The 26417-nt window shown below is 35.1% G+C and overlaps 2 protein-coding genes and 1 pseudogene across 2 annotated transcripts; all 3 read right to left on the bottom strand.

Annotated features, from left to right (window-relative positions):
• Window positions 1-5534: 5534 nt before the first annotated feature.
• On the bottom strand, window positions 5535-6043 carry LOC142871395 (mitotic-spindle organizing protein 1-like; annotated as a pseudogene).
• A 4392-nt stretch (window positions 6044-10435) lies between these two features.
• On the bottom strand, window positions 10436-11374 carry LOC105864641 (olfactory receptor 4L1). The gene has a single exon (XM_012752598.2). It carries the CDS (start codon window positions 11372-11374, stop codon window positions 10436-10438), a length of 939 nt encoding a protein of 312 aa, XP_012608052.2.
• A 9536-nt stretch (window positions 11375-20910) lies between these two features.
• On the bottom strand, window positions 20911-21861 carry LOC142871536 (olfactory receptor 4K13-like). Its single transcript, XM_076004627.1, has one exon. The coding sequence runs from the start codon at window positions 21859-21861 to the stop codon at window positions 20911-20913; it is 951 nt and encodes a 316-aa protein (XP_075860742.1).
• Window positions 21862-26417: the final 4556 nt, after the last annotated feature.

Raw genomic sequence — 26417 nt, 5'->3', positions numbered from 1 at the left:
CTTTGTCATATTAATTCCATATCCCTTGAATATATACCCAGTAATAGGATTCCTGGGTCACATGGTAGTTCTATTTTTCATTTTTGAGGAACCTCCATACTGTTTTACATGATGACTATACCAATTTATATTTCCACTAACAGTGTACAAGGTTTTCCTTCCTTCTACATCCTAGAACTCATCAATACTTGTTAACTTTTGTCTTTTTGATAAGGGCCATTCTATCAAGGTGGTATGTGTTTGTGGTTTTAATTTGTTAAAATGAATTTTAACACATGCCATGAGGTGGTACGTGTTTGTGGTTTTAATTTGCATTTTTCTGATGATTAATGATGTGGAGGATTTTTCATACACTTTTTGGCCATTTGTATGTCTTCTTTTAAGAAATGTTTATTCAAATCCACTGCATATTTTTAACCAAGTTATTTGTTTTCTTACTATTGATTTGTTTTGAGATCCTTATATAATTTTTATATTAACCCCTCATTATTTTATAAATTGTGTCAATATTTTATCTGCTTTTTAAAGTTGCTTAATGTGTATTCATCATCCTTGGGTCTCATGTTGTTGTAAGTAAACTGTTATTACATATATGCTTTGCAAATATTTTCTCCTATTCTGTAGGTTGTTTCTTTTTCTTTTTTTTTTATTACCTCATAAACTTCTCCAAAGAAGACAGAATAATGGCCTGCAAACATATAAAAAATGTTCTATATCTCTAATTATTAGAGAAATGCATATCAAAACCAAAATGAGATACCATCTAACCCCAGTGAGAATGGCCTGTATCAAGAAATCCCAAAACAACAAATGCTGGCAAGGATGTGGAGAGACAGGAACACTTTTACACTGCTGATGGGACTGCAAATTAGTGCAACGTTTGTGGAAAAGAATTTGGAGATACCTCAAACAACTAGAAATACCATTCGACCCAGCAATAGCATTGTTGGGCATCTACCCAAAAGAACATAAGTCACTCTATTATAAACACATCTGCACCTGAATGTTTATGGCAGCACAATTCACTATTGCAAGGTCATGGAAACTACCCAAGTGCTCGTCAATTCATGAGTGGATAACTAAAATGTGGTATATGCTCACAATGGAATATTACTCAATCCTAAGGAACAACAGTGAGCTAGCACCGTTTATGCTCTCCTGGATTAAACTTAAGCCCATAATGTAGGTTGTTTCTTTGTGGTGTTGTTTCTTTTGCTGTTCAAAAGCTTTTAAGTTTGATGCAATCCCATTTGTCTATTTTTGCTTTTGTTGCTTGTGCTTTTTTAGGGTCATATCCAAGAAACTATTGCCCAGAACAATATCATGAATGTTTTCTCTTAGAAATTATACTGCTTCAGATTTTACATTTAAGTGTTAAATCCATTTTAAATTGATTTTTGTATATGGTATGAAATGATTGTCGAATTTTGTTTTTCTGCATGTGGATATCTAGTTATCCCAACAACGTTTATTGAAGAGAATGTCCTTTCCACATTGTGTGTTCTTGTCATCTTTGTAAAAAATCAATTTACCATGAATGCATGGATCTATTTCTGGCTCTTTATTCTGTTTCATTGGTTTATGTGTTTGTTGTTATGCCAGTACTATACCGTTTTGATTATGATAGCTTTTCACTATATTTTAAAATCAGATACTGTGATACCTCCAGCTTTGTTCTATTTGCTTAAGATTGCTTTGCCTCTTTAGGGTTGTTTGTGGTATCATATGAATTTTAGGATGAATATGAATTTTCTATTTCTGTGAAAAATGCCATTTAAATTTTTCTTTTCTTTGTTATTTCAAAATATTAAGGGGGTACAAATGTTTTTGTTACATGGATATACTGTACAATGCTGAAATCAGGGTTTTCAGTGTGTTCATTACCTAGACAGTGTTCACTGTACCTGATAGGTAAGATTTTACCTCTTACTTTCTTCTCATCATCCCCCATTCTTATGCTCCAATGTCCTTTACATCTCTTTGTGCCTATGAGTACCCACCCTTTACCAATCATTTCAATTTTGATAATGATTGCATTGAATCTATAGGCCTCTTTGGATACTAGGAAAATTTTAACATATTAATTCTTCCAACCCATTGTCACAAGATACTTTCCATTTATTTGTGTTTTCTTCAATTTATTTCAACAATGTTTATAATATTCAGAATATGGATACTTCACATCCTTGGTTAAATTTATCCCTAGTATTTTTTGTAGCTATTATAAATAGAATTCTTTTCTTGATTTCTTTTTTGAATAGTGCATCGTGAGTATATAGAAAAGCCACTGATTTTTGTACATTGAATTTGTATGCTGTACATTTAATGAACTCATTTATTTAGATATAACAGTTTTGTAGAGCTGTCTTTAGGGTTATGTATAAGATACACCCACATAGATATCCATATATAGGATATTTATATACTTTAGGGGATATATAAGATCATGTCATCTGCAAACAGAGTTAATTTAACTTCTATTCTGATTTTGAATATCTTTCCTTTATTTTTCTTGCCTAATTTCTCTGGATGAGACTTCTAGTACTAGGTGGGTAGAGTGGGCATCCTTCTGTTTTTCCTGTTCCTAAAGAAAAGACTTTGAACTCTTCACACTGATTATGATGTTAACTGTAGACTTGTCATGTATGGCCTTTCTTATGTTAGGTACATTTCTTCTATACCTAATTTGGTGAGCAATAATTTTTAAAGATTTAAAATTTTATTTTTATTTGACAAATAACAATTATATATATGTATGAGCCATAATGTGATGTTGAGATTTATGTTTAAAATATGAATTGATTTTAAATCAGGCTGATTAACAAATCTATCACCTCACATACTTTCATCATCATTTAAAATACACTCAGCAATTTTGAGATATAAAATGCATTATTATTTATTATAGTCAGGAAGATGTTGAGAGGTTTGTTTTAACCATAAAAGGATGTTAAATTTTTTCAAATGCCTTTTCTGAATCTATTGAGAAGATCATGTGATTTTTGTCTTTCAGTCTGTTAATGTGATGTATCACATTTATTTACCTGTGTATGTTGGACCATCTTGCATTACTGGGCTAAATTCCACTTGATCATGGTGAATAATCCTTTTAATGTGCTTTTCAATTCAATTTGTGGATATTTTGTTGAGAGTTTTTGCATCTATATTTATCAGCAATAATGACATGTAATTTTCTTTTCTTTCAGTGTCCTTGTCTGGTTTTAGTATCTGGCTTTATACAGTGAGTTTCAGAGTATTACTTCCTCTTTAATTTTTGGAAGGGATTGAGAGGAATTGGTGTTCTTCTGTAAATGTGTGGTAGAATCCAGCAGTGCAGCCCTCAGATTCTGGGCTTTTGTCTGATCAGAAACTTTTTATTACTGATTCAATCTCCTTACTTGTAATTGGTTTGTTCATATTTTCTATTTCTTCATGATTCAATATTGATAGGGTATAGTTTCCAGGAATTTTTCCATTGTATATAAGTTATCCATTTTGGTGTGGAATAATTGCTCATAAGGGACTCATGATCATTTGCACTTATGTGGTATCAGATGTAATGGTTCCTGTTTTATTTCTGACTTGATTTATTTGAATCTTCCTTCTATTTATTATCCTTCTATTCTTTTTTTTTTTTTTTACCACCAAAATGGTTTTATTATTGTCACTGACAACAAGCACAACACTGCAATTGTATCATTATTTTGTTTGGTTTCTTAAATATTACTTAAGTATGCATTAAAAATATATGTTTACATTTAAGAAATGTGACACATTAAAGAAACATCCTCTGTAAACATAATCCCTTCTTAATATATTTTCCTGTTTTTTTTTTGTTTTGTTTTTTTTGTTTTTTTTTTTGAGACAGCGTCTCGCTTTGTTGCCCAAGCTAGAGTGAGTGCCGTGGCGTCAGCCTAGCTCACAGCAACCTCAAACTCCTGGGCTCAAGCAATCCTTCTGCCTCAGCCTCCCGAGTAGCTGGGACTACAGGCATGCGCCACCATGCCCGGCTAATTTTTATATATATATATATATTAGTTGGCCAATTAATTTCTTTCTATTTATAGTAGAGACGGGGTCTCGCTCTTGCTCAGGCTGGTTTCGAACTCCTGACCTCGAGCAATCCACCCGCCTCGGTCTCCCAGAGTGCTAGGATTACAGGCGTGAGCCACCACGCCCGGCCTATTTTCCTGTTTTGTTTCATAGATAAATAACTTAATCTACAAACTCATAAATAAAACTATCAACTCTTATGGCCTAAAAGCATATACAAATTTTGAAGGTTAACAAAAGTGTTCTCTTTAACATTTTATAAATAACAACATGCTGTATTTGCAGTGTTTATTATCAAATGACTTATCATAAGTTCTTGGTGTCTCCAAACCTGTTCTGCCAATAATAGACCTTGCAGTGCACTTGGCAAAAATGTCATTCATTTAAAAAGTCAAAATGGTCAAAGTCCTACATTTTAAAAATAGCACAGAAGGTTCTACACCAGTATCACTAAGTCTTATTAAAACTATTTCAGTTTGTCTGAAAAACAAAAAATGCTACTAAAGAGCGAATGCTTGTACTATCATTTAAATGGTATCTAACAAAATCTAAAATTTAAGAAACAATAAAATCATATTAAATCCTGAAGTCTTGACAAAAAAATTTCACTGAGATTCTGTTATAGGAACAGAATCAATATATTAAAATTTTATTTTATATCATCACTTTGATGAGTTATAGCTTTAAGGGTAAAAAAAAGGACACATAAACTGATTTCAAAAAGCCATACTTATAATTCCTGATACAGAACATTAGATTAGTTTATGTTTAATGACTAGAAATCCTTATTTCATCAGAAAATACTAAATATCTGTTGAAACATACCTCCTATCTAGTGATTTATTAAATAACCACTCAAGATTTATCAGGTAAGCACTTAAATTACTTTTATGTAATAAAAGTAAACAGGAATTTTGCATGTTGGCTATGTTTCATTTTATACATTATTTTTTAGGTCTTCATTTATAGGGTATAAAAACTTAAAAAAATTCTCAACTAACATTTTCATTAGATTTAAATGATTCAAACTATAGGTAATGCTAGGCTAAACACTGTCATTTCCTTTAAAATCTAAGTTTCTAAAAGTTTTATTTTTCAATCAATACAAAAATTATCTGGTTCACATTAACTGCCCAACAAACTGTTTAAAAAACTAAATATTCTTTGTTAAAGAGCAGATTACTAGAAATGTTTTCCATACTCTTATTTTTTAAAAACAAGATTCTGATATAATAATGAACTTAAATCAAAATTCACAAATGGTAGTGGAAATCCTGTCAACTTTCAGCCCAATACAACATAAATGCACAGTTTTTATGCATAAACAATTCAAAATTAAAGTTTATAATGGAAATGTCAACAAGTCATAACTACCACACATCACTACTGATGGGTTCCACTATACTTCAACCAGGCACAGCAGATGTGCACATCTGATAGACAGACTGCTTAGAAAATTAAGCTATCAGAGCTATAAATAAGGAATACATAAATATGAACATAACAATGCCAAAGCATTATAGCTGTTAAAAAAAAGTAAGATGTGATGTAAACACATCTGATAGTTCTCTCTGTAAGCCACTTTCCACTGATTTATAAAGCTATGGTTTTATAATTCTTATAAAAAGGAAAATTTTTCTACACTGATGCATGCAGTAATTTCATTGTACATTCTTGACTACAAAGCAATCTTCAAATCCTCCTGCAGAGCTTGACATATCTCATCAGAATTTCTCCAGAAAGTCAGCTTGTCATATTTTCAGCAGCCTTTAGTGCTTCAGTAGCCTTGCGAAGCTCCTTAATAACCGATGATAAGGAGGTTAATTCCTTGTTCACAAAGCCGTACACAAATAGACAAAGTTTCCATATCTAAGCCAGTATTCAAAATTCTGGAAATCTCAAGCGGAACGTCCATGGTCTCCCTCACCGCATTCATGTTCGCCGCCGTCGTCGCCGCCCCGGCGCCGCCACTGTTCGCCATGGCGGAGGCCGAGGGTCCTTCTTATTTAGCCTTGCTAAATGCTTGTCAATTTTGTTTGTATTTTCAAAATATAAGCTTTTAGTTTTGCTGAACTTTTCTATTGTTTTCTACTCCTTCTTTCATTTATTGCTGCTTTCATCTATTTTATAATCTTCCTTCTACTAACTTGGACTTAGTTTGCTATTCTTCCTCTACTTCCTAAAGATATTACATTAGATTGTTTATTTGAGATGTTTTTTTTTTTCTTTTTTTATGTAGGTATGTATTGCTCTCTCTCTCTCTCTCTCTCTCTCTCTCTCTCTCTCTATATATATATATATATATATATATATATATAAAGCAATATATATGTGTGTGTGTGTATATATAGAGAGAGAGAGAGAAAGAGAGAGAATATATATATATATATATATATATATATATATATATATTTCCATTTCATCAGGGTCAACTCCAGGGAAATTATTGTGGTCTTTTGAAGGTTATATATCTCATTGTTTTTTTAAGCATTGGTGTCTGCACATTAATTTTTGAGAATCTGCAGGCTTACTTTGGTGCAGCTTATGAGGACTAGAGCACAAGAGGACTAGCTGGGTGAAGTTTAATGGTTCTAACGCAAGTGAGGATATGGCTGTGTAGTCTCAGTGCAGCACCATTAGCCAAGGTCAGTGTTGACAGATTCCAAGGATTCTTGGTTGGCAAGAACGGAAGTGAGGATTGAAGGTATCTTCATTGGCAATGGCTGAGAAAGTTCTCCTAATCTTTTTCTCCCATTGGAGAAGCTGTGGCTGACAGGTTCCCCCTTGGCACTGTATCTGGTTTGTGGGCCCATTCCAAGCGACACTGGCACTGGAGTAGATGAGTGGTGTTCCTGGAGTGGCCACGAAACTGAGGCCTGAAACATGCACACATAGAGGAACTATGGCTCTGGAGTCCAGGGTGGGAATGGCACTGGTACCCAGGGTGCAGGCACCCTCCCTGCCATGTTGGTAACAGTATATAAGACACAAGTTCCTGTGAAGCAGGCAGGGAGCCAAGACCAGGAACACACGATGCACAGATTTATAATGTCCCCAGTGTTGGGTCAAGGTCTGTATCTTGGGGTATGTGGGTGCCCAGGGAATGGGCACACCACGCGAGATTTTAACTCTAAGGCCCAGAGTGAAAGCTAGCTCACTATGGTGATGGATCAGGTTTCTGAGACATGAGTGGGTATAGTTCATCAATAGAGCCTAGGTCTAGAGTGTGGGCACTCATGGAAAAGCTGTGGCTCGGGGGTCAGGGCATGTGCTGTTTGGGAAAGGAGGTGGTTGCAATCTGACTAGGCACCACAGCAGCTACTACATGAGGGTTTCTTGGGTGTGCAGCTGCGTCTCTTTCTCTGAGGTTTCCTAACAGGAATGGCAATTAGTTACCTCAGTGGCAGAAGATGCCAGTGTCCTCTTATTAACTTATTCTGTTAACTTGAAATTTTTGAACAATATTGAATAACTGTGGTGTTAACTGTCTATGGCAGACACGTTAGTTTCCCAGTCATGATTCTTTTTTTATTCATAATTGGAATTGCATATTCTTTGGGATAAGTCAGCTATGTCTTTCCGTAGAGGCTCAAACTCTGTCCAAAAAACACTAGTCTAGGCTAATCAAAGATCTTTTATCTCACTCATTAGATACTAGATTATCGATGGGCATATACTTTGTGCCAGAGACTTGTACTGTCTTCTAACAAGCTGTTCTCTCATTCTTCCTCAGTAATAGACACTTAATTCAGTCAGGGTACACTGTACAGCCTACCTTACAATTAGAAGGAGAAAATAAGAAAAAAGCCATATAATGGGGTAGCTCTTTGGTGTAAATTGTTTATTGGAGCTGAGTCAGTAGAGATTTAGGCCCAGTGGCATGGAATATTATATAAAATAAGTAAACATGCTTTTGTTTTATGTTTATTCATTCCAGTTTGAAAGTAACCCTTGCATACTTACATTCTTCAAACTATTTGGTTTCAAAGACTGCTCTTTGAATTTGTATTGAAATTGTAACTTCTTCATTGGAGCTGAGTCAGTGGAGAGCTATACCGTTTGCCTCTTCTGAAACCCATATTTTTGGGGGTCTAATTTGGAAGTGAGAAAAAACTTTAAGTATTTAAAACAGAAATAATTTAACTAGCTACTCCAGTGACAGAATGTCTGAGATTTTAAATAGGGCATGTTCAGAGGAATGAAAGATTACCATCAATTGGAAGTCACCATCACATCTAAGCTAGAGGGGCAAGAGAAGAGGAAGTCTTAGCAAAGCCCAAGAGAGGGGATGTCAGGTATTAATTTTCTATTAGTATTTCTTCTCTAACAAGTTACCACAAATAAACAGGCTTTTTATGTAAATCTCTTGGGAGGGTAAAGCTACATGGAATATTATACAAAATAAGAAACCATGTTTTTGTTTTTATGTTTTTTATTCCAATTTGAAAGTCAGCCTTGCATACTTACAATCCTCAAACTATTTGGTTTCAAAGACTGTTCTTTGTCATATTGAAATTGTTCTTCCATTGGCATTTCCCTCTGGCATCTTTTTAAAAATTTTCCTTTGATTTCCTCATATCATGGGGGTACAAATATTGTTAGGGTTTCATATATTGTCCCTGCCACCCCTTCCCCTCCTGCTGTGACAGAGCTTCAAGCTTGTCCAGCCCCAGGTGATGGGTGCCACACCCATTATCTAAGTATACACCCTTCCCCTCCTCCCCCCTACCACCTGCCCTCCACCCAATAAAAGGAGGGGTTTTTTTTGACATTTTGGTTACATTGTATATGTTTGCCTCTCCCTAAAAAGGGTTCAAGGTAATCCCTTCCCGCCCACAATGCTTGTACATCCCTAAGATGTGGGTCTCCTTCCCCCGCAATCCCTGGTGAACTCTACCTCTAATTGAGCACCATAGTTTTAATCAGTCAGTACCAATTTGATGGCGTGTAGATGTGTAGCCCATTTTCCAGATCTTGTGTCTCTTCACTTTGTATAATGGACTTAAATTTAATCCAGAATAGCATAAATGGTGCTAGCTCACTGTCGTTTATTAGAATTGAGTAATTTTCCATTGTGAACATATACCAAATTTTAGTTATCCACTTGAATTGACGGGCACTTGGGTTGTTTCTGCACAGCCAAGGAAACTATCATTAGAGCAAATAGACAACCCACAGAGCGGGAGAAAATATTCACTGTCTATACTTCTGATAAAGGTCTAATAACAAGAATCTATCTAGAACTTAAAAGAATTAACATGAAAAAATCAAACAATCCCATTAAGAAATGGCCAACAGAAATGAACAGAAAATTCTCCAAAGAAGACAGAATAATGACCTCCAAACATATAAAAAAATGCTCAACATCTCTAATCATCTGAGAAATGCAAATCAAAACCACAATGAGATACCATCTAACACCAGTAAGAATGGCTTATATCAAGAAATCTCAAAACAAGAATGCTGGTGAGGATGCAGAGAGACAAGAACACTCCTACACTGCTGGTGGGACTGCAAATTAGTGCAACCTTTGTGGAAAAGAATTTGGAGATACCTCAAACAGCTAAAAATAGAAATACCATTCGGCCCAGCAATAGCATTGTTGGACATCTACCTAAGAGAACATAAGACATTCTATTATAAAGACATCTGCACTCGAATGTTTATGGCAGCACAATTCACTATTGCAAGATCATGGAAACAACCCAAGTACCCATCAATTCATGAGTGGATAATTAAAATTTGGTATATGCTCACAATGGAATATTACTCAATTCTAAGAAATAACAGTGAGCTAGCACTGTTTATGCTATCCTGGATTAAGTTTAAGCCCATTATTCAAAGTGAGGCAACACAAGATCAAGAAAATGGGCTCCACATCTACTTGCCATCAAATTGGCACTGACTGATTAAAACTATGGTGCTCAAATAGTGGTAGTGTTCACCAGGAATTGGGGGAGGCCCACATCTTAGGGATGTGGCGAGCATTGTAGGGGGGAAGGGATTACCTCAAACCCTTTTTAGGGAGAGGCAAAGATATACAATGTAACCAAAATATATAAAAAAAACAAAAAACCTTTTTATCAGGTGGTGGACAGGTGGTAGGGGGAGGAGGGGAAGGGTGTACACTTAGATAATAGGTGTAGTACCCACCACCTGGGTGTTGGACAAGCTTGAAGCTCTGTCATGGCGGGAAGGGGAGGGGAGACAGGAGCAATATATGAAATCCTAACAATATTGTACCCCCATAATATAATGCAATAAAAGATTAAAAAAATCCTCAAGACCTTAAAAAAAAAGTGAAATGCCGCATTGTACATAATGTATTCAAATTATCATATCATAGTATCTGAAAGTTGTGCTAATTATATAGTGCTAAAGCCTAGAAGTTTTGTGCAGAGCTAACGTGATGGAACAGTAATTTCCTCATGGCCCCCTGCATTTTCTGATTTCTCAGGGTATAAATAATAGGATTCAGTAAGGGTGTGATAACAGTGTAAAATACAGCAAGCGTTTTATTGCTTGCCAACGTACTGAATGGCCAGGCATAGATAAAGATACAAGGTCCAAAGAACAGAGTAACCACAATGATGTGGGCAGACAATGTCGATAGAGCCTTGGAGAGCCCTCCCGATGATTTTTGTCTTACCGTGACCAGAATGACAGTGTAGGAGACAAGCAAGAGGATGAAACAGATAAAAGACAGCAGCCCACTGTCAGCAATGACAAATAATTCCAGGGCGTATGTCTCAACACAAGCAAGCTTGATCACCAGAGGAAGGTCACAAAATATGCTGTTTATGACATTGTGGCCACAGAAAGGCAAGTTCACTGTTAATACCATCTGGCTCATGGTGTGTATAAAACCAATGATCCATGAAAGTGTCACAAACCCATTCAGCAGCCTGTGGCTCATGATTGTCCTGTAGTGCAGGGGTTTACATATGGCTACATATCTGTCAAAGGCCATGACTAGCAGAAGAGTCATCTCAGCACCCCCAAAGAAGTGCATAAAGAACATCTGGGCCATGCAGCCCCATACAGAGATGGTCTTGTGTTCGCTGAGCAAGTCCGTGATCATCTTGGGTGTAGTGGCGGTGGAAAGACACATGTCCAAAAAAGAGAGGTTTCCAAGGAGGAAGTACATGGGAGAATGGAGAGTCGAACTAAATATCACTGTGACCATAATGAGAATGTTTCCCACCACAGTAGCCCCATAGATTAAGGAAAATGTCACAAAGAAGAAAATTTGAAGTTCCCATGGTTCAGAAAATCCTAGTAAAATAAACTCAGTCACTATAGATCCATTTTTAGCATCCATTTACCCGACTCAGGCTCCAGAAGTTCTTATATATGCAAAAAGAATAAAAAAAAAGCCACAGTTAGCACCAATATTTTCTTATTTCTGTTAGTTGGTGATACTAATAGTCAATGCCATGAGAGTATAATTTTAAGTATATCAACACATCAATGTTTATAATGTGAGATTAGTTTATGTATCACATTCCTTTTAAACAATAATCTTATAGACACAGAGCACCTAAAAACATTTGAAGGAGGGGAAATTCAATTTTCTAATGTCTGATTCTATCAAATGATCCTCTTATCAACTGATCTTGACTTGGTCACTAATTTGTTAACATACAAAGATTAAATAGTAATTAACTATTATTTATGTTGACTTATTATTATACTATTCTGTACCTACCCTTCTTGAGATTAGGTAATCCTGATATATAAGGAATATAGAATTTATGTAATGTAATGAATAATTACATTGTCCTGTATTTGTGAAGTAATTTACAAAGGGCATTCTATGATCCTAAAACAAGCAAACAAATCAAAACCAAGCATGTAACTTAGGGGCTAATTTATACACGAATTAAGGTCTTTGAATTCAATCAAAATTTTTCTTTTTGATTTCTCTTGTGTATTATACTGGCATGTTTTCTTTTATTATGCTTCACTTTATTGCTCCTCAAAGATACCTGCCTTTCTTTCTTTCTATCTCTCTCTCTCTCTCTGTCTCTTTCTCTGTCTCTCTCTTTTCCCTTTCCTTTCCTTTCCTTTCCTTTCCTTTCCTTTCCTTTCCTTTCCTTTCCTTTCCTTTCCTTTCCTTTCCTTTCCTTTCCTTTCCTTTCCTTTCCTTTCCTTTCCTTTCCTTTCCTTTCCTTTCCTTTCCTTTCCTATCTTCTTAGGTCCCTCCTTCCTTCCTTGCTTGCTTCCTTTCTTTTTTTAACAAATTGAATATTTGTGGTAACTCTGTGTTCAGCAAGTCTATCGGCACCATTTCTCCAATGGCATGTGCTCACTTCATGTCTCTGTGTCTCATTTTGTTAATTCTCACAAAATTTAAAAATTTTCATCATTATTATATCTGTAATGGTCATCTGTGATCAGTGATCTTTGATGTTATTGTTTCAATTGTTTGGGGACACCACAACTGTGCCCACAGAAGACGGAGAACTTAAGCAATAAATGTTGTGTGTTCTGACTGCTCCAACCACCGACAGTTCCCTCAACTCTCTCCTTCTTGAGCCTCCCTATTCCCTGAGACACAACAATATTGAAATTAGGCCAAATAATACCCTTACAATAATCTCTAAGTGTTCAAGTAGAAGGAAATGTTGTGTATCTCTTACTTTAAAGCAAAAGCTAGAAATGATTGAGTTTCGTGAAAAAGAAATGTCAAAAGCTGAGGTAGGCCACAAGCTAGGCCACTTAGGCCAGTTAGCTGAGTTGTAAATGCAAAGGAAAAAAAGTTCTTGAAGGAAATTGAAAGTGCTAGTACAGTGAACACAGGAATGATAAGAAACAGAAATGTCTTTGCTGCTAATATGGAGAAAGTTTTAGTGGTCTCCAATGACCTGTACTTCTCTCCTTGTTTTCATTTCTCCTCAGTTTCCTGTCAAAATATCCTACCCTTATTCAAACTTAACTTCCTAATTGTTTCCCTATCTTTGATATTTTTAAGAAATGGATAATGCTTACAAATAAGAGAAAAGAAAGATAAAAATGATGCCATTCCTGTAGGTTAACCTGCAGGAGCAGACTGAATGGGTGCTCAATGTAGGCTGTTGTCTGAAAAAAGTGTGCAAGATGGCCATCACAACACAATTTCTTTGCAGGATTATGTTCCATGCTTATCATGCAAGTGAGCAAGAATTTTGCTTTTGAGGCTTTTGAGACAGTGAATGTAAAAACTAGATATACTTGGGACAAATTAAAAGAGTTGACAATTTCTAGATGAAATGAATATGCCAGTTATAATGTGGAGATGAAAAATTTTGCTAAGTGGAATTTTATGCCCTGTGGTACAATAATAACCGAAAAAAAATTGCATAAGAAATCAATATAATTAAGCATAAACTGATTAAGAAAGCTTTATTTTGGCCTTTTATTTTATTTGAGAGGAAAAGCTGACTTTTATTCATGCTGATGACTTTCCCAGCATTTGTTTCTCTTATTTACTCTCTTCCCTTTCTAAGCAAGCTTTTAAAAATATTTCTTCAGGTTTACACATAATATAGTACACATGTTATATTATTAGTGAACAAAGCACTGTAAATGAAAAGAAATAAATTATATAGTTTATAGGAATTCTATTAGCGAGGAAAATGTTCTTCCCTTTGATAATCAATTACGCATTTTACTATAATTACTTTTACTCAACAATTTATGATAAGTCCTAGAAGAAATCGAAAGTAGAATGATAATATCAGATCTAGGAGGAAACACTCTAATCTATTATTCTTCACATCTTATTTAATAAATGAAAACTCAAGACCTACACAATTAAGGAAATGTTCTCAGATCTTACAGGCAGACCCCCTCCAAAAAGATGTGGGGAGTACTAGTGAGATGCTGGTGGGCACAGGCTCCTGGCCAGCCACAGGGTGAGCACTAAGCGGGTTTGTGCTGAATGTGAGTCATTCATGTAAATCCAAGATTACACTCTCAAGGGATTTAAGTATAAATCTCTAGTAGGAAAGAAACAAGCAAAGACTTGTTTATTAAGTAGTTGGATATGAACAATTTTGCTCTTGCTCACCTGTATACAGTACATATTACTTAATGTACAAATAATTTATTGAATCAAATATTTGCTTCTTTTTTCATTATAGCCATTTGAAGATAATAATTTCAATCTTGACTGATTTTATGCTTTGCAAAAATTATTATAATTATGCTAAAATAGGGATAGATTTCAAAAACATTATGCTTAGTAAAAGAAGCCTGATATACAAAAGTATAATTCCATTTATATGAAGTGTCTAGGAAAGGCATCTCTATAAAGTCAGAAAGTATATTAGTGGTCACCTGGGACTGAAGAGGGCCTGCCAATGAACATGGGGTTTCTTTTTGTAGTGGTGAAAATGATTTAAAATAGGATTGTGGTGATGGTTGCACAACTATGTAAACCTAATAACACTCATTGAAATGTGTACTTAAAATTGGTAAATTTTATAGTGTATGAATTATGTCAATAAAACTTAAACCATTGTACTTTTCTTTGCTTTTTTCCTTAAGTCAAAATTCTCTTAAATAAATTAATTTTTCTTTTTTTCTTTTTTTTGAGACAGAGTTAGCTCTGTTGCCCATGCTCAAGTGCCATGGGTTCAGCCTAGTTCACAACAACTTCAAACTGCTGGGCTCAAGTAATCCCGTCTCAGCCTCCTGAGTAGTTGGGATTACAGGCATGTGCCACCATGACCAGCTAATTTTTTCTATATATTTTTAGTTGTCCAGCTAATTTCTTTCTATTTTTAGTAGAGATGGGGTCTCGCTCTTGCTCAGGCTGGTCTTGAACTCCTGAGCTCAAAGGATCCATTGTACTTGTCCTCCCAGAGTGCTGGGATTACAGGTGTGAGCCACTGCACCTGACCTAATTTTGTGTTTTTAAATGCAGTTTTTTGGTATTATCTAGCTGCTTGAACTCAGATATATGTCACTCCAAAACAGTCAAGGACAGACTCCAAATCCAACCCTATCTAGTTTTAAAGTTTCTTAAAGTCTCCTATTTTAATTTACATTTGGAAACTTGCTATTATGTTTTCCCTACTATTTAGAATACTCATAAGGAGATTCCTGAATTATTCACATTATCTGTGTTGTCTTGGATATGAACATTCTTTAAGCACTTCTTCTCCCTCTTTACTTATCTGAGATCTTATTTGTATTTATGGTCTAATGGTGAGTTTTATACAATGATTTTGTAAACATATGGTTATGGTCAGAAATTCTCTCCTTTTCCAGTTCCTTCTACAATTGCCAATATGATATGCTATTTACACATTCAGTCAACACCTGAAAGTTGATGGAAAAACATCCCCATTCTGCAAAAAATTATGAGTTGCTCACTTTCACATTATTTTCAAAGATAGTATGAATTTTCTGAATTATCAGCATTTATCTTCCTTAATTGTATTCATCATACTTAATTACTTATTATTTACTGCCAATTTTACTCTGCAATATCATTTGATGACATATTTCCTTTCAATTTTCATAGAAACTATTGCTTCCAACTCCCTGTGAAATACTGTTATGTGATCTCCCAGTTAGAAAGGACAAATCCTCTCTCAACCTTGTCTTAAAAGCCAAAGACTTTTCTTTCCTGTCCAAACAAAATTGATTAAAATACCATCCTCAGTATATTAAATTTCTAATGAATTAGAGCTCTACAATATTTTCACTTACTTGTTTTAAAAGCACAGTATAAGGAGCAACATGTTCAAGAGATTGTTCAAATTTTAAAATGTGCTGTTTATTTTCTGTGATGCTCTGCATATGTTTCTGCATACTACTATCTGCCTCTTTTAAAAAGATGTGAACCACTTTAGGTGCAGATTTCCTGGAGCTTTGGGAATCCAGATTTCACTGGGAGTTGTTAGAGCACTGAGACATCTGCCTTCATATGACCAGAGATATGTTTACACCTAATTTATGGCCTTTAATAGGCTGTGGTCCTTTCTGAGTGATGGCTTGATTAACATAGCCATGAGAGTGTTGGTGGATTGGCTATGAAATACTAAGTGTAGACAGGTTTGATTCAATGGACATTCCTTTCTCTCACATTACTCTCAAGTTATCATCTTATCTTCTATCTAGAAACTTTGAGGGTAATTTTTTTTTTTTTTTGAGACAGAGTCTCGCTTTCTTGCCTAGGCTAGAGTGAGTGCCGTGGCATCAGCCTAGCTCACAGCAACCTCAAACTCCTGGGCTTAAGCAATCCTACTGTCTCAGCCTCCCGAGTTGCTGGGACTACAGGCACGAGCCACCATGCCCGGCTAATTTTTTATATATATATATATTAGATGGCCAATTAATTTCTTTCTATTTTTATAGTAGAGACGGGGTCTCGCTCAGGCTGGTTTTGAACTCCTGACCTTGAGCAATCCGCCCGCCTCGGCCTCCCAGAGTGCTAGGATTACAAGCGTGAGCCACCGCGCCCGGCCTTTGAGGGTAATTTTTAAGAATAGTTTCCAAACTTTTCTGAGCCAAATTCCTCAATATAAATAATTTGATGTGTATATGTTATAAATGTATAATTAAAATTGTATATTATATGCAATATATAACATTAAGAAAGTAGAAATTTTAAAGGCATATTACATTAAATAACTTAAAATTTGATATTATAAATGATACAACTGTTTTGTGTTCACTAAAATAGCATTTTTTAAATTTAAGTACTGTGCCTTGAAATATTCAGAAAATAATTACCCATTTTATTATAAAACATTATAATAAATACTCTTTTCATAGGTGTTATGTTTACAAAATTAATTATGTTGATAATTCTCGTATTTTTTGTACCAGGTCCTGTACTTCCCAGATTGATAGTTCTTTATTTCCTGTTTAAATATTTACCCTAAGGCACTGACTAGGCTAAAAAGGTGTGATTTTTTTTTTTTTTTTTTTGAGACAGAGTCTCACTTTTTTGCCCAGGCTACAGTGAGTGCCCTGGCATCAGCCTAGCTCACCGCAACCTCAATCTCCTGGGCTCAAGCGATCCTACTGCCTCAACCTCCCAAGTAGTGAGACTACAGGCATGCACCACCATTCCTAGCTAAGTTTTTGTATATATATTTTTAGTTAGTCAATTAATTTTTTTCTATTTTTAATAGAGACGGGTTCTCGTTCAGGCTGGTTTCAAAGTCCTGACCTTGAGCAATCCGCCCGCCTCGGCATCCCAGAGTGCTAGGATTACAGGCGTGAGCCACCACGCCCAGCCTAAGGTGTGATTCTTGAAGTATTCTTTCCTTGTCTCACATATTTATTATTCTCAATTCATATTTCTTTTCCTATATATTAATCGGTAGCAGGGATTGTGTTTTTCATGCACTTTACCCCTAGTTTAATGTATTACTTTTAGTGGATTTGATGAATTTTCTTCCTATTCTCTAATGTCCTTCAACATTCTGGTGTTGAATATACTCTCCTTTGATTTCCTCTAAATATTTTACTGGGAGACAAATTTAACTGTTCTAATGTCAAATTTGTTTTCTGGCAATAAGAGTACTTACAGTGTACATATTGTTCTAAGAAATAAGGAAACTATTCATAAGTCATTTACAAAGGGCTAAAATGTGGCCTTGAAGAAAAGTATTGGATTCAGAAAGTCTCAAACCTTTATTGAATCCATACTGTATGTCAGGAACCTGTCCTCAGGGACCTCAAAGTCTTATCCTTGAAGACTGACCTCACATAATGCAATGCTGAATGTAATAATAACAGTTTGCCACCAGTTAAATTTTGTTTCGTGGAGTTTGCAAATTTCTCATAAAAGAAACCACCTCTCCCAAAAGAGGCATTTGTGCCTTTAATGATAAGTATAGACTTTGATAATAAGCACAGAGAAGTTAGAAGAAAATTCTAGGCAGAAATAATGATATGTAGGAAGGCATGGAAGTCTAAAATATTTTGACATATTAAGTCAACAGAAAATATCTAGTATGTTTGAAATATACCATAGAATGGTGGGGTGGTGAAGAAGGGAGAGTTTTTGATGAGGACAGAAAGATTGGGATAAGAACTTTGAAGGGTCTGAAATATCAATCAAAGCAAATTGGAATATATTCTATAGATTGTGGGCAATCGTCTCAGTGGTAAAATAGAGACTATGAAGAAAATTGAGTTTGCGTAAGGTCATGTTAGTTTCACTGAAGAGAAATTACTATGTCATTCCAACAATCTAGATAAGAAATAGTGACCAGTTAATCTAAGGCCATGGAGGGTGAGGGAGAAGAGGGCATGGTTAAATTCTCTGGTAGAACTGTGAAGATTTGGAAACAGAGTTGCCTCACTGATGACAGTGCATACAGAGTAGAGTGGGGAGCTCCAAAATACTGTCTGAAGATTTTCTGCATCAGAATTAGATGGCTTTGAAATAAAAACCAAGGGGACTTTTGGAATGGCAGGGTGAGGAGCCTGGTGGAAACTCTCCCCCCACCAAAAAATACTGACTAGAGAAACTTCTAAAACAAAATGTTTTATAGTCTCAGGAAATTGTCCTAGGTCATACAGAAAATGGAGAAGCATTCGTTCAAGAAAATCTAGTAAATATCGATAAGAACAACAGGCCTGTGGTTTTAAGCCACTACCTTTACCTCCCCTGCTGCTTCTCTCCTAGCCCCATTATGTGAAAACTATACTCCAAGCAGGTGTAGGCAAGAATACTGGACTCCTCCTCCCCACAGCTCGCACTCTAGTGCTGTGATTTTATACCATGAGGGGTAAGTGTTGCAGAAACTTCATTTCATGTAGAATCCAATCCGGAGAGGACTGAGACTCTATCTCCCCACCTAGCACCTAGAGTACATGCTCTACTTCAGACATGCCAGGCTGAGAATAGTAGGACTCTTTCACCACCTCTCTCCTCCAGCTTGCTTGTGGAGCAGAAGTTTATGCCAGAAAGAGCAAGCTGAGATGATCAGGGTCTCTGCTCCCCCAGTGCCCACTCAGAGCAGGGCTATCACTTTGGGAGAAGTGGGCTGCTGCAAGAAACAGAGGCAGAGAAATTTAAGGCTTCTCCATTTTGCCATCTTTCAATATCACGTGAATGTCTTTCACTGGTAGAAACTCACAAGAATAGGTTTGCAAGAGAGTTTAGAAAATGTAATTTCTGAGCTTGTAGTTCTTTATCATACAGAAGAGACTAAGAGAAACTAACATGGGGCTGAAAGTCGATGGACAAAGAATCAGAATGTTTCCCTATTGTCTACTCAGCATCCATAGACACTATTTTACCTAAATTTAAACTTGCAAAAAATGACAATAGCTTTAGTCTAAAGATGAATCCATCCTGCATAAGAGATTAACACATTAAGAGATTCTTCATCCTTTCCTCCAAATGGAAAGACAAAAATTGCCATTGGTTACTATATCCTTTTCTGTGTGGTATTGATATCTTTTTTAATTTGGTCATAATCCCACATAAATATTCTGTAACATAGAGACTAAATTGTAAAGTTAATCACCATCTCCTTGAAAAGGAAAAACAAAGGGAATAAAGGAACTGGGAATTTGTGAACAAATACAACTTAGGAAAAAACATTCTTAGTTTTATAATCAACATTTTACTAATGGGTTGTGAAACTCAATATTAATGGCTGCCTTCTTCTAGTGCTTATTGTATTCTTCTTTGTCTTCATTCAGATCTCTGATGATGGTCATTCTTTACTTGGTGTTATGAACCAAATTTTTATGTTTCCTGAGTTATATAATATTCACTTACTTTTATTACTTAATATGCAAATACTATGAGGTACCATAGCATATCACTTGGGTTTAGACATGGTCTTCACTACCCTATTGTATAACAATAATCCTAGTACACCTTGATAATTCAAATCAATTATTTTAGCTGGCTTAATAAGTTCTTTTCTGTTAAATCAAAGGCAAAAGGAAACTGAAAGTCTTAACTGTTTTTACTTTATGAGTAATGGAAAACTATTTCATTCTCTATGTGGAAATATTTATTTATTGGAAACCATGATCTGTGAGAAGAGTACAGAAAATAAAAAATTATAAATGTTATTTAAACATAGATATCAGCCGGGCGTGGTGGCTTGCGCCTATAATCCTAGCACTCTCAGAGGCAGAGACAGGTGGATTGCTCAAGGTCAGGAGTTCAAAACCAGCCTGAGAAAGAATGAAGCCAGTCTTAGCAACAGCGAGACCCTGTCTCTACTAAAAATTAAAAAGAAATTAATGGACCAACTAAAATATATGGAAAAAATTAGCTGGGCATGGTGGCTCAAGCCTGTAGTCCCAGCTACTTGGGAGGCTGAGGCAGCTGGATTGCTTAAGCCCAGGAGTTTGAGGTTGCTGTGTGCTAGGCTGATGCCATGGCACTCTAGCCTGGGCAACAGAGTGAGACTGTGTCTCAGAAAAAAAAAATACATAGAAAAATATTTTTAACTTAAAAAGCATATATTTTGTAGTTATGTGTATAATCTGATTCTGAGTGTAGTACTTAAAATTTCTGTGGCAAGTCCGTTAAATTTCCTAATGCTGAGTTTTATTTCCTATTAATAATATAGGAGTAATATTCTCTATTTTCATTGTTGTGAAGACAGAAGAAAATTCATGCAAAGTATGTTATATGTAAACAGAACTCAATAAATAATAGTTAATATAATTTAATTTATAGACAAACATAAAATTACAACATAGGAAAATGTTATATTGGAATAGTTTGTACTTAGAGGAAAAATCAGGATTTATTGCATATATGCTTATATATGGAGGGATTGTCATTTCCCCAAATGTGGCCTATGGTTGGTACAAAAGCATATACCTTGATGGCTTTGGATGATGAGGATGATGATGATAATAAAAATTATGATGCTTTTAATGATTATAGTCTTTCAATGAAAAGGTTGATCTAGAACTCACATGTTTGATCTTTATTTTTCTTAATGCTTTCTTCATGTCTTTATTCCTGAACGTGTAGATGATTGGATTTAAAAGAGGAGTAAAAATTGTATAAAACACAGAGAGCAGTTTATCAATGGAGACACTGCTGAATGGCCATATGTAGATAAAGATGCAAGGTCCAAAGAACAGTACCACCACTGTAATGTGGGCTGAAAGAGTAGACAAAGCCTTGGAAGACCCCCTGGAGGAGTGATGCCAGACAGTAATCAGGATGACGCTATAGGAGATGAACAGAAAGATGAAACAGAACAGAGAGAGTATTCCACTGTTTGCAATGACCAATAGTTCCAGGATGTAAGTGTCAGTGCAGGCAAGTTTGATCACTCGAGGCAGATCACAGAAAAAGCTATCCACAACATTAGGACCACAAAACGGCAAAGTCACTGTGAAAACCATTTGACTCATAGTGTGCACAAAGCCAGTGGTCCAGGAGAGAAGTGCAAGTCTGATGCAAACACGATGGCCCATAATATGTTGATAATGGAGGGGTTTGCATATAGCAAAGTATCTATCAATTGCCATAGCTACAAGCAACATCATCTCACTTCCACCTAAAAGGTGAAGGAAAAACATCTGAGTCATGCAGCCCTCATAGGAGATAGTCTTATATTCACTAATTAAATCATAGATCATTTTAGGAGTAGCAAAGGAGGCCAAGGACATATCAATGAAGGAGAGGTTTGCTAGTAGGAAGTACATGGGAGAATGCAATTGAGGGTCCAATTTCACTACAAAGATAATGATGAGGTTACCTAACATGATGGATATGTAGATAATGGAGAAAAATAAAATCTGTAACTCATGAGACTCTGTGAGTCCCAACAAAATAAACTCAGACACCATGGAAAGATTTTGTTGTTCCATTTGTTGGGCTGCTGGCATATATTACCTAAAACAAAATAAAACAAAAATAGATTAAATTCTGTGAGACAAAACTGAGAGATGAAATACATATTTGCTCAACTCTGCTTCCTAATATCCACTTAAATGTGCAAAAAGAATCAAATGTATTGAAAATCCATCTAAAAAATTTTAAAAAGTAGGCATACTTTCTCAGCAAAGATTATGAAAAGTATCTGCCATAAACCAATATGTTTGAAGGATTTGAAGCCATCAGTATGTAACTCATATCTATACTAATCTTTTGAAGTTTGAGAAACAAATCTATTTGTCCTCTATAAGCAAAGAAGAGGGCTCTTCTATGTTGAAATCTATGTCTACACTCCAAAATGTAAAGGATATGTGAGCGAAAGAGAAACCAAATGGTTTTCTAATTGAGAAGGACTAAGAAAAATGTAGTTGATTGCATGGAATATGAAACACTGACAATCTAGGAGTTGCTTATGTAGTTGCTGCTGAAAGTCAGATAAGCAGAGATGCTAAACACAAGAAATCTTTTAGACACATGAACCTATGGTTGGTGAAATTGAGTTGGCCTCTCACGTTCATTTTCTTTAAGATGGAAGAAGGGTCCAAATATCTGAGTCTTCTCCCATGAGCACAGACTTTACATGTATGCCTATAAATTTAGTATATTGAGAGATATATTGCTCAGAGATAATAATGAATGATTGCTGTTGACTTCCTACTACCTCGCTGAACTTACTTTCTCTAACAAGTAGATGAATGTCCAAACAGATTTCTTAAACCATTCACATAATTTATATGGATATTATAAATGCAGAATTCTTATAAACAAGGGGGATCTCCAGGGAACATCTCCATGCTATTTTAGATGGGTAAAACATACCCATGTGTAATGACTAGTCTTCATGGATTCTAGTTTTATTTCTAGAATATTTTTTATCACTCTATTATGTTTAAACATAATAATTAACTAGCAATTAGTGGAGGAGGGGATTATATCCCAATCTCACTTCTAATAAGAAAATAAATTTCAAGATCAAACAAGCCCATCAACAAATGGGCAATGGAAATGAACAGAATATTTTCCAAAGAAGACAGAATGATGGCCAGCAAACATATAAAAAAAATGCTCAACATCTCTAATCATTAGAGAAATGCAAATCAAAACCACAATGAGATATCACCTAACCCCAGTGAGATTGGCCTTTATCAAAAAGTCTCAAAACAACAAATGCTGGCGAGGATGTGGAGAGACAGGAACTGTTTTACACTGCTAGTGGGACTGAAAATTAGTGCAACCTTTGTAGAAAAGGATTTGAAGATACCTCAAAGAGCTAAAAATAGAAATATCACTTGATCCAGCAATAGCATTATTAGGTATCTACCCAAAAGAGCATAAAACATTCTATAATAAAGACATCTGCACCTGAATGTTTATGGCAGCACAATTCAATATTGTAAGGACATGGAAACAACCGAAGTGTCCATCAATTTATGAGTGGATTATTAAAATTTGGTATATGTATACAGTGGAATATTACTCAATATTACTATCATTTAAAAAATGATAGTGATCAAGCACCACTAATTTTTTCTGGATTGAGCTTGAGCCCATTATCTGAAGTGAGGAGACACAAGATCGGAAGAATGGGCTCCACATGTACTCGCCATCAAATTGGTACTGACTGATTAACAAACACTATGGTGCTCAAATGGTGATGGAGTTCTCCAGGGATTAGGGGTTGGGGAGGGTCGACCCACAACTGAGTGATGCGGTAAGCATTGTGGAGGGGGAGGGCATACCTCTAACCCTTGCTAGGGAGAGGCAAAGATATAAAATACAACCAAAATGTTTGTGCTCTCATATTTTCCTTAAATAAAAAAAAAATTAAAAAAAGAAAATTTCAGAGAGGTAAAATATTTTTATCTGTAAAGATAAAACTATGATATTAGTAAAAGCAAACATGGTTAAATATGTTTTAACATAAGAGAGTGAGAAGAACAATTCTAGACATAAAACTAGAATCCATGAAGATAAAGACTCACATATTTGACTATGGAAATGAAAAAATAAGAAAGAGTGAATGCAAGAAAAAGGTGAGACTATGTTTTCCACACACAAAACAAAAAGATGTTAACCCTGATTTATAAACATTTAGCACTAAGTAAGAAAAGGTTAAATAAACAATGTAAGAGTATAGAAGCCCTATAGATTGTCAATTCACAAAAGTAGAAGTGAAAATATCTGTAAAGACAGGAGCTCAACCTTATTTACAAGTTTAAAATGAAAAAAGAATAAAATAACCAAATATACAGCTTTATCATATTAAAAATATAAATTCAATTTTGATGATGATGTGAGATAGCAGTATAAGAAGTCTCATATACTACTTTTTGAACATTTGCACAGTATTTGGTGAGGAAATTAAGCATTTCATCCAATATTTAAAAGTTTTGCAACAGTTTAACAAAGAACTTCCACGTCTAAAATGAAGTCTCAAATAAAAATGAACAATAATGCTCATTTTTCAAATAACCAAATATTAGAAAGCACCCCCAAAGTCCATGATTAAGTAAATGATTTAAAAATAGAAACCTCTATTGCTGATATAAAAAGTATGATATAAGCCGGGCGCGGTGGCTCACGCCTGTAATCCTAGCACTCTGGGAGGCTGAGGCGGGCGGATTGCTCAAGGTCAGGAGTTCGAAACCAGCCTGAGCAAGAGCGAGACCCCGTCTCTACTATAAATAGAAAGAAATTAATTGGCCAACTAATATATATATAAAAAAAATTAGCCGGGCATGGTGGCGCATGCCTGTAGTCCCAGCTACTCGGGAGGCTGAGGCAGCAGGATTGCTTGAGCACAGGAGTTTGAGGTTGCTGTGAGCTAGGCTGACGCCACGGCACTCACTGTAGCCTGGGCAACAAGCGAGACTCTGTCTCAAAAAAAAAAAAAAAAAAAAAAAAAAAAGTATGATATAATATGGATTTTAGATTTTACACTATGATAATATTTAATGAAAAATTATGCACATATGCATATCACTTTCATAAAAATCTAAGAGAACCATAAATTCACTGAACTATTAGCAGTTTTTATCTCTGGTATTAATAGATTGGCTTATAGGGTTTAAGTCAGATTCTAATTTTTATAAATTTAATATCTATAATATTTAATTAGGTTAAATTAGATTCTAGCACCGGATAAATGCCTCCAAATATGTAGTTGACATTTAGCTACTACCAACAGCTTCAAATCAGAGAATGACTTATTTTACATATAGCAGTGAAAGAATTTAAAAAATGATCTGTAAACAACTTGAGGTTTGTGATAGTAATTGGCTGTGCTGGTTCATCATCCACTACCTAAAATGTTTAGTGTTGCAGCAGCTCCAAAAACTCAGGTTTATGACTATTGATTTGGAAATCTACTACAGATAGTCTTGATTGAAATATATTCTAAGTCATGTATTCAGTTTAAAATTTTGTTTATTTGAATTGACATATAATAATTATACATGTTTCCAGTACATTGTGATATTTCATTACATTGCATAATATTCAAATCAGGGTAGTTAATATGTTCATCATTTCAAACCTTTGTCATTTCTTTGTGGTGATAACTTTCAAGATCCTCTTTTCTATCTATCTTGAAATATATATGTTGTTAAGAGCTACAGTCATCCTACTATGAAATGAGACACCAGAACTTATTTTGCCTAACTGTAATTTAGTACCTGTTGACCAACCTCTACCCATCCCTCTCCTCCATTCCCTCCCCAGCCTCTGGTAGCTACCATTGTACTTTCTACTTCTACAGGGTCAAGGTTTGTAGATTCCACATACAAGTAAGATCTTGTGGTATTTGTCTTTCTGTGCCTGGCTTATTTCACTTAACACTATGTCCTCCAGGTTCATCCATATTACCACAAATAACAGGGTTTTGTTAATTTTTATAACTGAATTGTATGCTATTGTGTATATATACCACATTTTATTTATCCATTTATCCACTAATGGACACTTAGGTTGATTCCATTTCATGGCTAAGAACACAATAACTCTTCAACATATATAAGCTTTTGACAAATCACTTTTACCAGGAAGGCAGAATGATATTTTTCTCTCCATCCCTTCTAAAATATCATCTGAGAATTACTAAGAAAATTCTTGGAAAGAACAATAAGAGAGACAAAGCTGATATTAAGATGTTCTGTAAAAAAAAGAGTAATTGACATGATACTTTCATGAGAATAGAATGACAAATAGAAATCTGAGGGTTCAGAAACAAAGTCATGTATTGAAAATGTGATGTTTAGAATTAAGGTGACTTTCCAATCATTGGGAAGTTATTTTGAGACATGACTGGTTAGCTTTTGGAGAGTTAAAGAAAGCTAAATTTAAATGTTTTGAATATTTAAATGATCATTCAAAACTAAAATAACTGGAAATACATAGGTGAATATAAATACTTTGTTGTATTTTATAATATTGGGTTAGTGAAACTTTTTAAAGAATCATGATAAGTCTGGAAATCATAAAATTAAAATTA

Source organism: Microcebus murinus, chromosome 6 (genome assembly GCF_040939455.1).
Source record: "Microcebus murinus isolate Inina chromosome 6, M.murinus_Inina_mat1.0, whole genome shotgun sequence".
In the NCBI taxonomy this organism is placed as follows: Eukaryota; Metazoa; Chordata; class Mammalia; order Primates; family Cheirogaleidae; genus Microcebus; species Microcebus murinus.
This window is presented reverse-complemented; position numbering and strand designations above follow the sequence as displayed.